The 13,745-nt window shown below is 37.1% G+C and overlaps 1 protein-coding gene across 1 annotated transcript in view; it reads left to right on the forward strand.

Annotated features, from left to right (window-relative positions):
• LOC100488956 (sialoadhesin) overlaps positions 1 to 12,486 on the forward strand; it is a 23,574-nt gene extending 11,088 nt beyond the window's left edge. The window contains exons 7-11 of the mRNA XM_031906669.1: positions 396 to 501; positions 1,178 to 1,223; positions 3,155 to 3,229; positions 9,226 to 9,297; positions 12,217 to 12,486. Of these exons, the coding sequence (XP_031762529.1) occupies positions 396 to 501; positions 1,178 to 1,223; positions 3,155 to 3,229; positions 9,226 to 9,297; positions 12,217 to 12,267 (350 nt within the window). The 3' untranslated portion in view covers positions 12,268 to 12,486. The remainder of the gene's footprint in view (positions 1 to 395; positions 502 to 1,177; positions 1,224 to 3,154; positions 3,230 to 9,225; positions 9,298 to 12,216) is intronic.
• Positions 12,487 to 13,745: the final 1,259 nt, after the last annotated feature.

A 13,745-nucleotide genomic window follows, 5' to 3' on the forward strand; every position in this document is an offset into this window, starting at 1 on the left:
TATATATATATTCCAGTTTGGCGAGAATCAAGTTCTATGATGCTCTTTGACAAGCCATAGGGGGCGTGGCCTAGTGGATAAGAGGGTGAGATCGGATAAAATTGGGAGCCTGGGCAGCCAAATAGAGCAACAAAACTGTAAATGGTTGGTACATGAGAAGTGTGTTAAGCTTAAAGGAATCTTTCAGCTTTAAGGGGTTATGCAATTAAAGGCACTAAGTTTGCCCCGGAGCAGTAACCCATAGCAACCAATCAGCAGGCAGCATTTACTGGTCACCTGTTTAAAGCAAACTTCTTATTGGTTGCTATGGGTTACTGCTCCTGGGCAAACTTAGTGCCTTTTATTACATTTGAGGGCAAGAGACAACTAACTGTTCTTTGGCCTCTAATTTACAGGTAACAGTGTCAGTATCAGCGACCCCATCCCCAGCATCATCATCATCATCATCCCTCTGCTGAGTGGTTCCTTGCTTCTACTGCTGATTTTGTGCTGTATTTGTCGGTATGTATATGTTTATTTATAAAGTGCTACTTATGTACGCAGCGCTGTACAGTAGAATACATTAATACAAACAGGGGGTTATTAAGATAATAATAGATAAATACAAAGTATAACAATAAATACAGATAAATACAGTTGCAATAAGATAATAGTCAAAGACACAAGAGGATGGAGGTCCCTGCCCCGTAGAGCTTACAATCTATATGGGAGGGTAACTTACAGACACAAATAGGCAAATATAGGTCACAGTGGGTGACACTACAATATAAGTGCCAGTTGCCAGATGAGGGTGCTGTGCGAGTGTCCCAAAAAGTATATATGTATTTTATAACATATAAAATGTTTTCATAAATATGTACAATGGGCATTATTTTCTAACATAGGACAAAGTGCAAAAAGAAATGGAGGCAAACTGCCCTGATTTGCTACTTTTTCTTTGCCCTGGTGATTTTGCTGTTTGCGCTGCTAGAATGGATGCACGGGCCCTGTGGGGCAAAATGTTGTTTATCTTAGTGCTCTAATGCTTGTGGCAATAGCAAATGGGCCCAAACAATTATATCTGCCTGTCTGTCTATGTATTCAGCTGCCTTTCTATATAGCATGAACCTATGGTGTTGGTTTCTCTGTATCTGTCAGCAACATCAGGATACAATCATTTATTGTTACCTTTCCACAGAAGAAAACGCCAATGTTCTGCTTGTAACCCAAGAAGCAATAACTTGGTAAGGAAACCATCTTTTGATTAAGATACATAACCCCATTTTTATAATAGAAGGCGAAAAAGTTGCCCCAGTAACAATAACAGGGCTCATTTATACCCCACGGAGGCTGTGGGGCAACTTGTGCCTTTCCCTGCAGTGAGTTGCATCTAAAATGCCCTCATTGCTTTCTCAATTACACATGAATTCTGGGGAAAAAAAAGTAGTGCGTTGTGGGAAAAAAAAACCATTCCAATTGCATTTGAAATTGCACTTTGCTCACTGCGTCAGGGTTTGTTAATGCTCCCTAATATATTTTCTTTCAAACAGGAAAACAATAAGGTTATGATTGGCTACAGCTGACTAGACCTTTCACCTCTTGGTTCATATCATCAATAAAACCCTACATCATAATTTTAGTTTAAAAAGAATATTGAGAGCCATTTAGAGACAATATGAATTAAAGGGGCACTAAACCCTGCTGCACGGCGCGGCTCAACCAAACGTTACTCAATTGTCGCTGGACTACAAATCCCAGAATAATGTAACATATAATGAAGGGTGAGGCATGCTGGGAGCTGTAGTCCAGCAACATCAGGGTTGTATTCTTAAAGCAATATTGCACAATAAAACTTTCCCCCAAATCCCCATTAAAATGCAAGAAATCCCCCAATGAGAATCCCAGCTGATGTGAGTAAATCCGGCTCCCTGTTCTCTGTTCCTGCAATTGGAGTTGGGAGCAATAAGCACAGTTTCCCAGCACTGAACAAGTCTGTCCCTTTATCCCCATGTCTGATCCCTGTGCCATATAATGACGGGAAAAATGCCATCATTATCTCTATATGTAAGGTACCAGCAAGGGGCCTGACACAGTGCTGGGAATCAGCATTCTCATTGGTCACTTCTCTTGCATTTATAATGAGATTTTTGGTCAGTAGAATTCTCAGTGGTAAATTTTCTTGCATTTTAAATTACACTTTTTGGCAACTTCTATAGAAAACTAAGGTTTGCTGTGGGCTGGAGACATGGTGGGAGTATTACTATGATATTACAGTGCAGCCATTTTTAACCCAGACTTTGATATCCCTCAACTGAGGAACCTGTATCTATGCTTCTTTGGCTAAAGGAAAATAACATTTTCTGTAGAGACAAATCTATCCTTCTAGTTTTAAACCAACTAAAACAACATACTGTATATACTCGAGTATAAGCCTAGTTTTTCAGCACCCAAAATGTGCTGAAAAAGTCACCCTCGGCTTATACTCGAGTCGGGTGCCATGGGTCCCTCTAGACTAGCACCCTCTGTCCTTTGTGTGCAAATTAGGCCACCCGCAACCAGACCCTCCAGTGCCCTGGCCTAGGCTCCCACTAGCAATACTTATTTCCCCTTACATCCCTCCGGGACTGGGTCTGCTGCCAGTTTGCCTATGTGCAATGAGCATGGGGTAGTACTCATATTGTTTTTGTTGACCTTCTTCTCCGCTTACAGAGCTAGTTTACTGTTTTTCTTTTAAATAAATATTGAAAAACATATACCCCACTGATGCCTCAATTAATGTAATTTTATTGGTATTTATTTTGATTATTGAAACTTAGCAGTAGCTGCTGCATTTCCCACCCCAGGCTTATACTCAAGTCAATATGTTTTTCCAGTTTTCTTAGGTAAAATTAGGTACCTCGGCTTATACTCGGATCGGCTTATACTCGAGTATATACGGTATTACAGTTGGCTAAGAGACATTCTCACTGGCTTCTAGTGAATGGAGTTACTAGTCAAGAATTCATGAGTAAGAGCTCTCGGAATTTACTCTCAGCCATCAGAATCCACAGATTATGAAATGCTGTCACCAGGGTCAGGAAAAAAAGTTTGCCCAACCGTTTGATATACAAAATCAAAAATACAAACAAAAAATAAAAATCAGTTTGTTTATATTGTATTAATAATTGTTTTGTAGTCATCAGAGGTCTGTGAAGCTACCTACATGAACTTAGGGCAGAGAGACTTATCTGCAGAATATTCTGAATTAAAGGTAATGTAAAGTTTATGTATGTGGATATATGGCAATAGAAACAATAAGAATGTACTTAGTACATAAAAAGAGCATAACTGTTTATCAGAACAAGAACATAGTTTATTATTTCTAATATATAAGTAAATTTATACCGGTCGGTGCTATCCCACCTAGACTGCTGGTCCATCAAGTTCTCCATTAAAACTCCATCAGTTTTACTTGAAGCGGACTCCAAAAAGGCAACTGGACCTGTCGCTGTCTTCTTAGAGTTAGATTTAATAATGTTATATTTTCTAATGCTAAAATCTGGCCTTTTTTAAAACACTGCAATGTATATGCCAGTATGGCCATTTCCAAGAGAGAATTACCCAAACCCCCTAACTCACTTTAAAAAAAATGATCTTCACACCTAAAGGTGGAACCTTCTTTCCTCATCTCAGTGGATGCCCAAAAGTCTGCTGGAAGGACCCAATTGGTTAGAGAGAGAGTTTATTGTATGGCCCCCATATAATGTATATTTGTACATAGTTATATCCCCACTTTAGTGTATACAGTCCCAACTTGGCCAGTCTTTCTTCATAACTGAACCCTTCTGTTCCCTTTATCAACTTAGTTTCAACTCTTTATTTTAATAATATGTCTTTTGACCACTGGATACCAAAACTGCACTAATTATTCCAGATTACACCATACCAATGCTTTATATATGGGAAGAATGACCCTTTCCTCTTGTAAATCAATACCAACGTATAAGTAGGATTCCAAACTTTATCCACCAGTGGCAAGTCTAAGTCATTTGGGTTTGCTCAGTAACTAAACTTGTCACCATTCATTTCAGCAACTTATTCTGTAGATAGGTGAAAAAGACAAATGGAGACACTTCAAGTCCAGTTGACTTAGACATCTATATCATGGCCTGGCTGAATGCAATCTTAGAGACATCTTAGAAACACACTATGTAGGCCAATGGCCATCAGGAAAGGTTTAGTAAGAATGTGGGAGACAGCAGGTTCTGAGGAACAGCCAAAGGCAAAACTGGTACTGGGTACAAGGAGAAAAGCCTTAGCTCTTTTATTTGGTACAGGTATGGGATCCCTTATCCAGAAACCCGTTATTGAGAAAGCTCCGATTTACGGAAAGCCGGTCTCCCATAGACTCCATTTTAATCAAATAATTCAGAATTTTAAAACTGATTCCCTTTTTCTCTGTAGTAATAAAAAAGTACCTGTACTTGATCCCAACTAAGATATAATTACCCCTTATTGGGGCAGAACAGCCCTATTGGGTTTATTTCATGGTTAAATGATTCCCTTTTCTCTGTAATAATAAAACAGTACCTGTACTTGATCCCAACTAAGATATAATTACCCCTTATTGGGGGCAGAACAGCCCTATTGGGTTTATTTAATGGTTAAATGATTCCCTTTTCTCTGTAATAATAAAACAGTACCTGTACTTGATCCCAACTAAGATATAATTACCCCTTATTGGGGGCAGAACAGCCCTATTGGGTTTATTTAATGGTTAAATGATTCCCTTTTCTCTGTAATAATAAAACAGTACCTGTACTTGATCCCAACTAAGATATAATTACCCCTTATTGGGGGCAGAACAGCCCTATTGGGTTTATTTAATGGTTAAATGATTCCCTTTTCTCTGTAATAATAAAACAGTACCTGTACTTGATCCCAACTAAGATATAATTACCCCTTATTGGGGGCAGAACAGCCCTTTTGGGTTTATTTAATGGTTAAATGATTCCCTTTTCTCTGTAATAATAAAACAGTACCTGTACTTGATCCCAACTAAGATATAATTACCCCTTATTGGGGGCAGAACAGCCCTATTGGGTTTATTTCATGGTTAAATGATTCCCTTTTTCTCTGTAATAATAAAACATTACCTGTACTTGATCCCAACTAAGATATAATTACCCCTTATTGGGGCAGAACAGCCCTATTGGGTTTATTTCATGGTTAAATGATTCCCTTTTCTCTGTAATAATAAAACAGTACCTGTACTTGATCCCAACTAAGATATAATTACCCCTTATTGGGGGCAGAACAGCCCTATTGGGTTTATTTAATGGTTAAATGATTCCCTTTTCTCTGTAATAATAAAACAGTACCTGTACTTGATCCCAACTAAGATATAATTACCCCTTATTGGGGGCAGAACAGCCCTATTGGGTTTATTTAATGGTTAAATGATTCCCTTTCTCTGTAATAATAAAACAGTACCTGTACTTGATCCCAACTAAGATATAATTACCCCTTATTGGGGGCAGAACAGCCCTATTGGGTTTATTTAATGGTTAAATGATTCCCTTTTCTCTGTAATAATAAAACAGTACCTGTACTTGATCCCAACTAAGATATAATTACCCCTTATTGGGGGCAGAACAGCCCTTTTGGGTTTATTTAATGGTTAAATGATTCCCTTTTCTCTGTAATAATAAAACAGTACCTGTACTTGATCCCAACTAAGATATAATTACCCCTTATTGGGGCAGAACAGCCCTATTGGGTTTATTTAATGGTTAAATGATTCCCTTTTCTCTGTAATAATAAAACAGTACCTGTACTTGATCCCAACTAAGATATAATTACCCCTTATTGGGGCAGAACAGCCCTATTGGGTTTATTTAATGGTTAAATTATTCCCTTTTCTCTGTAATAAAACAGTACCTGTACTTGATCCCAACTAAGATATAATTACCCCTTATTGGGGCAGAACAGCCCTATTGGGTTTATTTAATGGTTAAATGATTCCCTTTTCTCTGTAATAAAACAGTACCTGTACTTGATCCCAACTAAGATATAATTACCCCTTATTGGGGCAGAACAGCCCTATTGGGTTTATTTGTGTACAGAATGTTGATAGAAGCGCATGTAAAATAAAAAGAAATATATAGTGCAAAAAAGTAAAATAATAAACACAACCATAAATCGGGTGAGAGCTTTAGTTGGACACCACCTTTAAATGTGACCCCGGCTCTATATATGTACAAACTGCTCACCAGAATAACGTATCAAAACGCATATAAACCACACCCCACTGGGCTTTTGATTGAAGTAAGATCCAATTCAGCGGTGTATATAGAATAGAAAATGAGGCAAATATAGTGTAAAACTATTTAATAAATATAAAAGGCCCTGCGCTCTGCAGGCTACTTACAGTACAGCAGTAGTATATAAGTAAAAACAATCGGAGTGTCCTCCAAAGCTCGACGCGTTTCACGTGCTATACTGCACGCTTCCTCAGGAGCAATAAATCAAATGTGCAAAATCGCATCCCCATGTACTCTTTTATCAAGAAGAAGCAGCACAAGTTCACATTTTTTCACTGCATTGGAGACTTTATTTATAATTGACTATTACCAACAAGCGCTGAGTTTATGAGTGATATTTCACTCTTTAAGGACTATTGGGTTTATTTAATGGTTAAATGATTCCCTTTTCTCTGTAATAATAAAACAGTACCTGTACTTGATCCCAACTAAGATATAATTACCCCTTATTGGGGGCAGAACAGCCCTATTGGGTTTATTTAATGGTTAAATGATTCCCTTTTCTCTGTAATAATAAAACAGTACCTGTACTTGATCCCAACTAAGATATAATTACCCCTTATTGGGGGCAGAACAGCCCTTTTGGGTTTATTTAATGGTTAAATGATTCCCTTTTCTCTGTAATAATAAAACAGTACCTGTACTTGATCCCAACTAAGATATAATTACCCCTTATTGGGGGCAGAACAGCCCTATTGGGTTTATTTCATGGTTAAATGATTCCCTTTTTCTCTGTAATAATAAAACATTACCTGTACTTGATCCCAACTAAGATATAATTACCCCTTATTGGGGCAGAACAGCCCTATTGGGTTTATTTCATGGTTAAATGATTCCCTTTTCTCTGTAATAATAAAACAGTACCTGTACTTGATCCCAACTAAGATATAATTACCCCTTATTGGGGGCAGAACAGCCCTATTGGGTTTATTTAATGGTTAAATGATTCCCTTTTCTCTGTAATAATAAAACAGTACCTGTACTTGATCCCAACTAAGATATAATTACCCCTTATTGGGGGCAGAACAGCCCTATTGGGTTTATTTAATGGTTAAATGATTCCCTTTTCTCTGTAATAATAAAACAGTACCTGTACTTGATCCCAACTAAGATATAATTACCCCTTATTGGGGGCAGAACAGTCCTATTGGGTTTATTTAATGGTTAAATGATTCCCTTTTCTCTGTAATAATAAAACAGTACCTGTACTTGATCCCAACTAAGATATAATTACCCCTTATTGGGGGCAGAACAGCCCTTTTGGGTTTATTTAATGGTTAAATGATTCCCTTTTCTCTGTAATAATAAAACAGTACCTGTACTTGATCCCAACTAAGATATAATTACCCCTTATTGGGGCAGAACAGCCCTATTGGGTTTATTTAATGGTTAAATGATTCCCTTTTCTCTGTAATAATAAAACAGTACCTGTACTTGATCCCAACTAAGATATAATTACCCCTTATTGGGGCAGAACAGCCCTATTGGGTTTATTTAATGGTTAAATTATTCCCTTTTCTCTGTAATAAAACAGTACCTGTACTTGATCCCAACTAAGATATAATTACCCCTTATTGGGGCAGAACAGCCCTATTGGGTTTATTTGTGTACAGAATGTTGATAGAAGCGCATGTAAAATAAAAAGAAATATATAGTGCAAAAAAGTAAAATAATAAACACAACCATAAATCGGGTGAGAGCTTTAGTTGGACACCACCTTTAAATGTGACCCCGGCTCTATATATGTACAAACTGCTCACCAGAATAACGTATCAAAACGCATATAAACCACACCCCACTGGGCTTTTGATTGAAGTAAGATCCAATTCAGCGGTGTATATAGAATAGAAAATGAGGCAAATATAGTGTAAAACTATTTAATAAATATAAAAGGCCCTGCGCTCTGCAGGCTACTTACAGTACAGCAGTAGTATATAAGTAAAAACAATCGGAGTGTCCTCCAAAGCTCGACGCGTTTCACGTGCTATACTGCACGCTTCCTCAGGAGCAATAAATCAAATGTGCAAAATCGCATCCCCATGTACTCTTTTATCAAGAAGAAGCAGCACAAGTTCACATTTTTTCACTGCATTGGAGACTTTATTTATAATTGACTATTACCAACAAGCGCTGAGTTTATGAGTGATATTTCACTCTTTAAGGACTATTGGGTTTATTTAATGGTTAAATGATTCCCTTTTCTCTGTAATAATAAAACAGTACCTGTACTTGATCCCAACTAAGATATAATTACCCCTTATTGGGGCAGAACAGCCCTATTGGGTTTATTTCATGGTTAAATGATTCCCTTTTCTCTGTAATAATAAAACAGTACCTGTACTTGATCCCAACTAAGATATAATTACCCCTTATTGGATGTAAAACAATCCTATTCGGTTTAATTAATGTTTTATTGATTTTTTAGTAGACTTAGGGGCACATTTACTAATCCACGAACGTCCAAAAAGCGTCTGAATGCGTTTTTTCCGTAATGATCGGTATTTTTGCGATTTTTTTTGCGAATTGTCATGACTTTTCGTCACCGTCACGACTTTTTCGCAAATTGTCTCGACTATTTCATCTGCGACCTACAGTCAGGAGAAGCTTTGGTGTCAATAAGGGTTTGATTATACAGATGTTCATGCTAAAAAGCAATGCTGATGTCCTCTTTGTGCCCCTGAGCCAGGGCTAATGTGTAACTAGTGCTCCCACACCAGAGCTACAGGCACCACTGTGCTGCTCGGGGCCCAGGGCCATCACTGGACATGGGCAAAATTACAACAATGTAGAATTTTTTAGGACTTTCCCACATAGTTGGTTCCATTAAGTAAAATATTATTTAACTGTCATTTAACAACTATGTCATTATAAAATAATAAGGTTGATGATACATATAAATGATGCTACTTTTTTTTTGGTTATTATTGCCCATGTATTTTCCCAGGGTGCCGAGACTACAGACAGTCCCTACACCGCACTACAGAAGCCCAACACTGACACATATGATGAAATCAAGGTAAATCCTTAAGAACTTAAGTAAAAGAAACCAGATGCAGTGGCAAATGCACAGTATAAACTGGATAATAATGACATTACCTAAAGATTTCAGAAGTCACTGACTAGCTTAATGACCAATAAAAGTCCTGGATAGCAGCATCTGGGTGGCCCCAAACCTAAATGCCACCATGACACAAGGAGGTATATTTGGACATTAAGGGGTAGATTTACTAAAACTAGAATTGTTATAGCCTTGAAACTCGTATATTCAACTTGGTGGGTTTGTTTTTTAATAAAACACAATCATTCTTGCATTTATTAATACAAATATTGAGTTTATTGTCCAAAAATTAAAATGGCTTTTCATTTCCATGAATCCTCTTTAGTTTTCCCAAACAGGAAGTGCTCCAGCAGCCATATTAGGAGCACTGGCGCTCATTCTTGGAAAACATTAATGTGTTTAAGTTTCACTTGAAACTGGGAGAAATTGAAAATGTGTGAAATAGAAAACAATGATGGGATTAATTTCCCCTTGAAAGTGTATATAATAGAAAACAATGATGGGATTAATATCCCCTTGAAATGTGTGAAATTAAAAACAACGATGGGATTAACTTCCCCTTGAAATGTGTGAAATAAAAAACAACGATGGGATTAATTTCCCCTTGAAAGTGTTTGAAATAGAAAACAGTTATGGAATTAACTTCCCCTTGAAAGTGTGTGAAATAGAAAACAATGATGGGATTAATTTCCCCTTGAAAGTGTTTGAAATAGAAAACAGGTATGGGATAAACTTCCCCTTGAAAGTGTGTGAAATAGAAAACAATGATGGGATTAACTTCCCCTTGAAAATGTGTGAAATAGAAAACAATGATGGGATTAACTTCCCCTTGAAAATGTGTCAGGACAGGCTGTCACTCTCTGTGACAGTCTCTATTCCTCTACTAATCTAAGCCTCCATAGGACTCAATGGTACTTGACAGATCAAACGTGGCGTCTAAAAAAGTCACATAAAGTTTTTATTTGTTCATTTCTCACATTTTTCCAGAAAAAATGAAGCAATCATATACTGCCAAAAACCACATACATAAAACATAAAAAATAGAATCAAACTTTTCTTAGGAAATACACAAAAAGAGGTTGTGGGAGCACTCCAAGGCTAAATAAAGTATACAAATACAATGGAAGTGCAACTGATCTGGCCAAATTAACTACAAACATACAGAAAGACAAAAGGGATTGATCAATGCACATTCCCTGGTCCCCTGTTTCATAAGTAAATTGTCTATTAGTTTCATGCTAGTGCATACAGTATATTGACAAGAAACAGGGTTTTTTTTTGTGTATTTATGTATTTTAGCAGATTTAATTCTGCAGGAAGAATGGCCAAACTTCCATGTGGGTTCAGCACCCCCACACCCGTCCCTTTAATGGTGGTCTTATGCCTTTAAAAAGAATGGGTGTTGGTTAATGGGCAGTCTTCTCCTCTACAAGCCGCAAGCGGGGGAGGATTTGGTCTGGGGAACCAGGCAATCTCTCTCTATATAAGCAAAAGGCATGGGAGTGACTAAGCCCTCTGATTCAAACCAGCCCCCAGGTCAAGAATGGCAATAGTGCACGGGAGTGCCGGCCTTTGAAAAATATGACCAGAGGTAAATAGATAGGACCACCATACGGGGTTTACCTTGACATGGTATGGTGGCTTACCAATCTTATGATCATAATTTTGTAACTAAAAACCCCTGTTTCTTGTCAATATACTGTATGCACTAGCATGAAACTAATAGACAATTTACTTATGAAACAGGGGACCAGGGAATGTGCATTGATCAATCCCTTTTGTCTTTCTGTATGTTTGTAGTTTTCTTAGGAAAACCTTTGTAAATGGGCCCCCTACAAGTCATAACTGGAATAGGAATCATTGTTTTGCATTTACTTTCCCTTTAATTGTAAACAGTCCTGGATTTGTGATTGCAAAAGGTTGTGGGGCTTAAATTTATTACAAAATATGTGATTATGTGGGGGAATCTAAATGTTAGAAATTGGGAATAAACAGTACAGGTATCGGACCTCTTATCCGGAAACCCGTTATCCAGAAAGCTCCAAATTACAGAAAGCCTGTCTCCCATAGACTTCATTTTAATCAAATAATTCAGAATTTTAAAAATGATTTCCTTTTTCTCTGTAATAATAAAACAGTACCTGTACTTGATCCCAACTAAGATATAATTACCCCTTATTGGGGGCAGAACAGCCCTATTGGGTTTAATTAATGGTTAAATGATTCCCTTTTCTCTGTAATAATAAAACAGTACCTGTACTTGATCCCAACTAAGATATAATTACCCCTTATTGGGGGCAGAACAGTCCTATTGGGTTTATTTCATGGTTAAATGATTCCCTTTTCTCTGTAATAATAAAACAGTACCTGTACTTGATCCCAACTAAGATATAATTACCCCTTATTGGGGCAGAACAGCCCTATTGGGTTTATTTCATGGTTAAATGATTCCCTTTTCTCTGTAATAATAAAACAGTACCTGTACTTGATCCCAACTAAGATATAATTACCCCTTATTGGGGGGCAGAACAGCCCTATTGGGTTTATTTCATGGTTAAATGATTCCCTTTTCTCTGTAATAATAAAACAGTACCTGTACTTGATCCCAACTAAGATATAATTACCCCTTATTGGGGGCAGAACAGCCCTATTGGGGTTAATTAATGTTTTATTGATTTTTTAGCAGACTTAAGGTATGGAGATCCAAATTACGGAAAGACCCCTTATCCGGAATACCCTTGGTCCCGAGCATTCTGGATAACAGGTCCTATACCTGTACTACTATAGATTCAATCGATTGTAAATAACTGCGCTTTCTGCAGAAATACATTTGCATAACTAATGATTAAAAAAAACTGTCTCTGTTTTGTTTCACAGCCCCCACATGGTCGGCACAACAACAACCTTGGGAAGGTAGTGTCCAAATAGTCCAAAAGTGTGCATTGCGAACAAGAGTCTGTTGAAGCAGCGCTGAATATATAGTGGCTGATTTAGTAAAATTAGTTTTTATGGTACAAATTTGAATTAAAGTCGATCATTGCTGTATTTATAAAATGTCACAAATGCTGTTATGTTGTGATGCGGTACCAAAATGTCAAGTTTACATTCGAAAATCTCTAAATTAAAAAAAAATTCAGTTTAAATGGACGTTCATTTCCACGAATCCTCTTTATTTTTCCTAAACAGGAATTGCTCCAGCAGCCATTTTAGGAGCATTGGCGCTTCATAATGTGTTTTCATAATGTGTTTCAAGTTTCACTTGAAAGTGTGTGAAATAGAAAACAATGATGGGATTAACTTCCCCTTGAAAGTGTGTGAAATAGAAAACAATGATGGGATTAATTTACCCTTGAAAGTGTGTGAAATAGAAAACAATGATGGGATTAACTTCCCCTTGAAACTGGGTGAAATAGAAAACAATGAGGGGATTAACTTCCCCTTGAAACTGGGTGAAATAGAAAACAATGAGGGGATTAACTTCCCCTTGAAAGTGTGTGCAATAGAAAACAATGATGGGATTAACTTCCCCTTGAAAGTGTGTGAAATAGAAAACAATGATGGGATTAACTTCCCCTTTAAAGTGAGTGAAATAGAAAACAATGATGGGATTAATTTACCCTTGAAAGTGTGTGAAATAGAAATCAATGATGGGATTAACTTCCCCTTGAAACTGGGTGAAATAGAAAACAATGAGGGGATTAACTTCCCCTTGAAAGTGTGTGAAATAGAAAACAATGATGGGATTAACTTCCCCTTTAAAGTGAGTGAAATAGAAAACAATGATGGGATTAATTTACCCTTGAAAGTGTGTGAAATAGAAATCAATGATGGGATTAACTTCCCCTTGAAAGTGAGTGAAATAGAAAACAATGATGGGATTAATTTACCCTTGAAAGTGTGAGAAATAGAAAACAATGATGGGATTAACTTCCCCTTGAAAGTGTGTGAAATAGAAAACAATGATGGGATTAACTTCCCCTTGAAAGTGTGTGAAATAGAAAACAATGATGGGATTAATTTACCCTTGAAAGTGTGTGAAATAGAAAACAATGAGGGGATTAACTTCCCCTTGAAAGTGTGTGAAATAGAAAACAATGATGGGATTAACTTCCCCTTGAAAGTGTGTGAAATAGAAAACAATGATGGGATTAATTTACCCTTGAAAGTGTGTGAAATAGAAAACAATGAGGGGATTAACTTCCCCTTGAAAGTGTGTGAAATAGAAAACAATGATGGGATTAACTTCCCCTTGAAAGTGAGTGAAATAGAAAACAATGATGGGATTAACTTCCCCTTGAAAGTGAGTGAAATAGAAAACAATGATGGGATTAATTTACCCTTGAAAGTGTGTGAAATAGAAAACAATGATGGGATTAACTTCCCCTTGAAAGTGTGTGAAATAGAAA

The sequence above is a fragment of the Xenopus tropicalis genome, chromosome 7 (genome assembly GCF_000004195.4).
Source record: "Xenopus tropicalis strain Nigerian chromosome 7, UCB_Xtro_10.0, whole genome shotgun sequence".
Classification (NCBI taxonomy): domain Eukaryota; kingdom Metazoa; phylum Chordata; class Amphibia; order Anura; family Pipidae; genus Xenopus; species Xenopus tropicalis.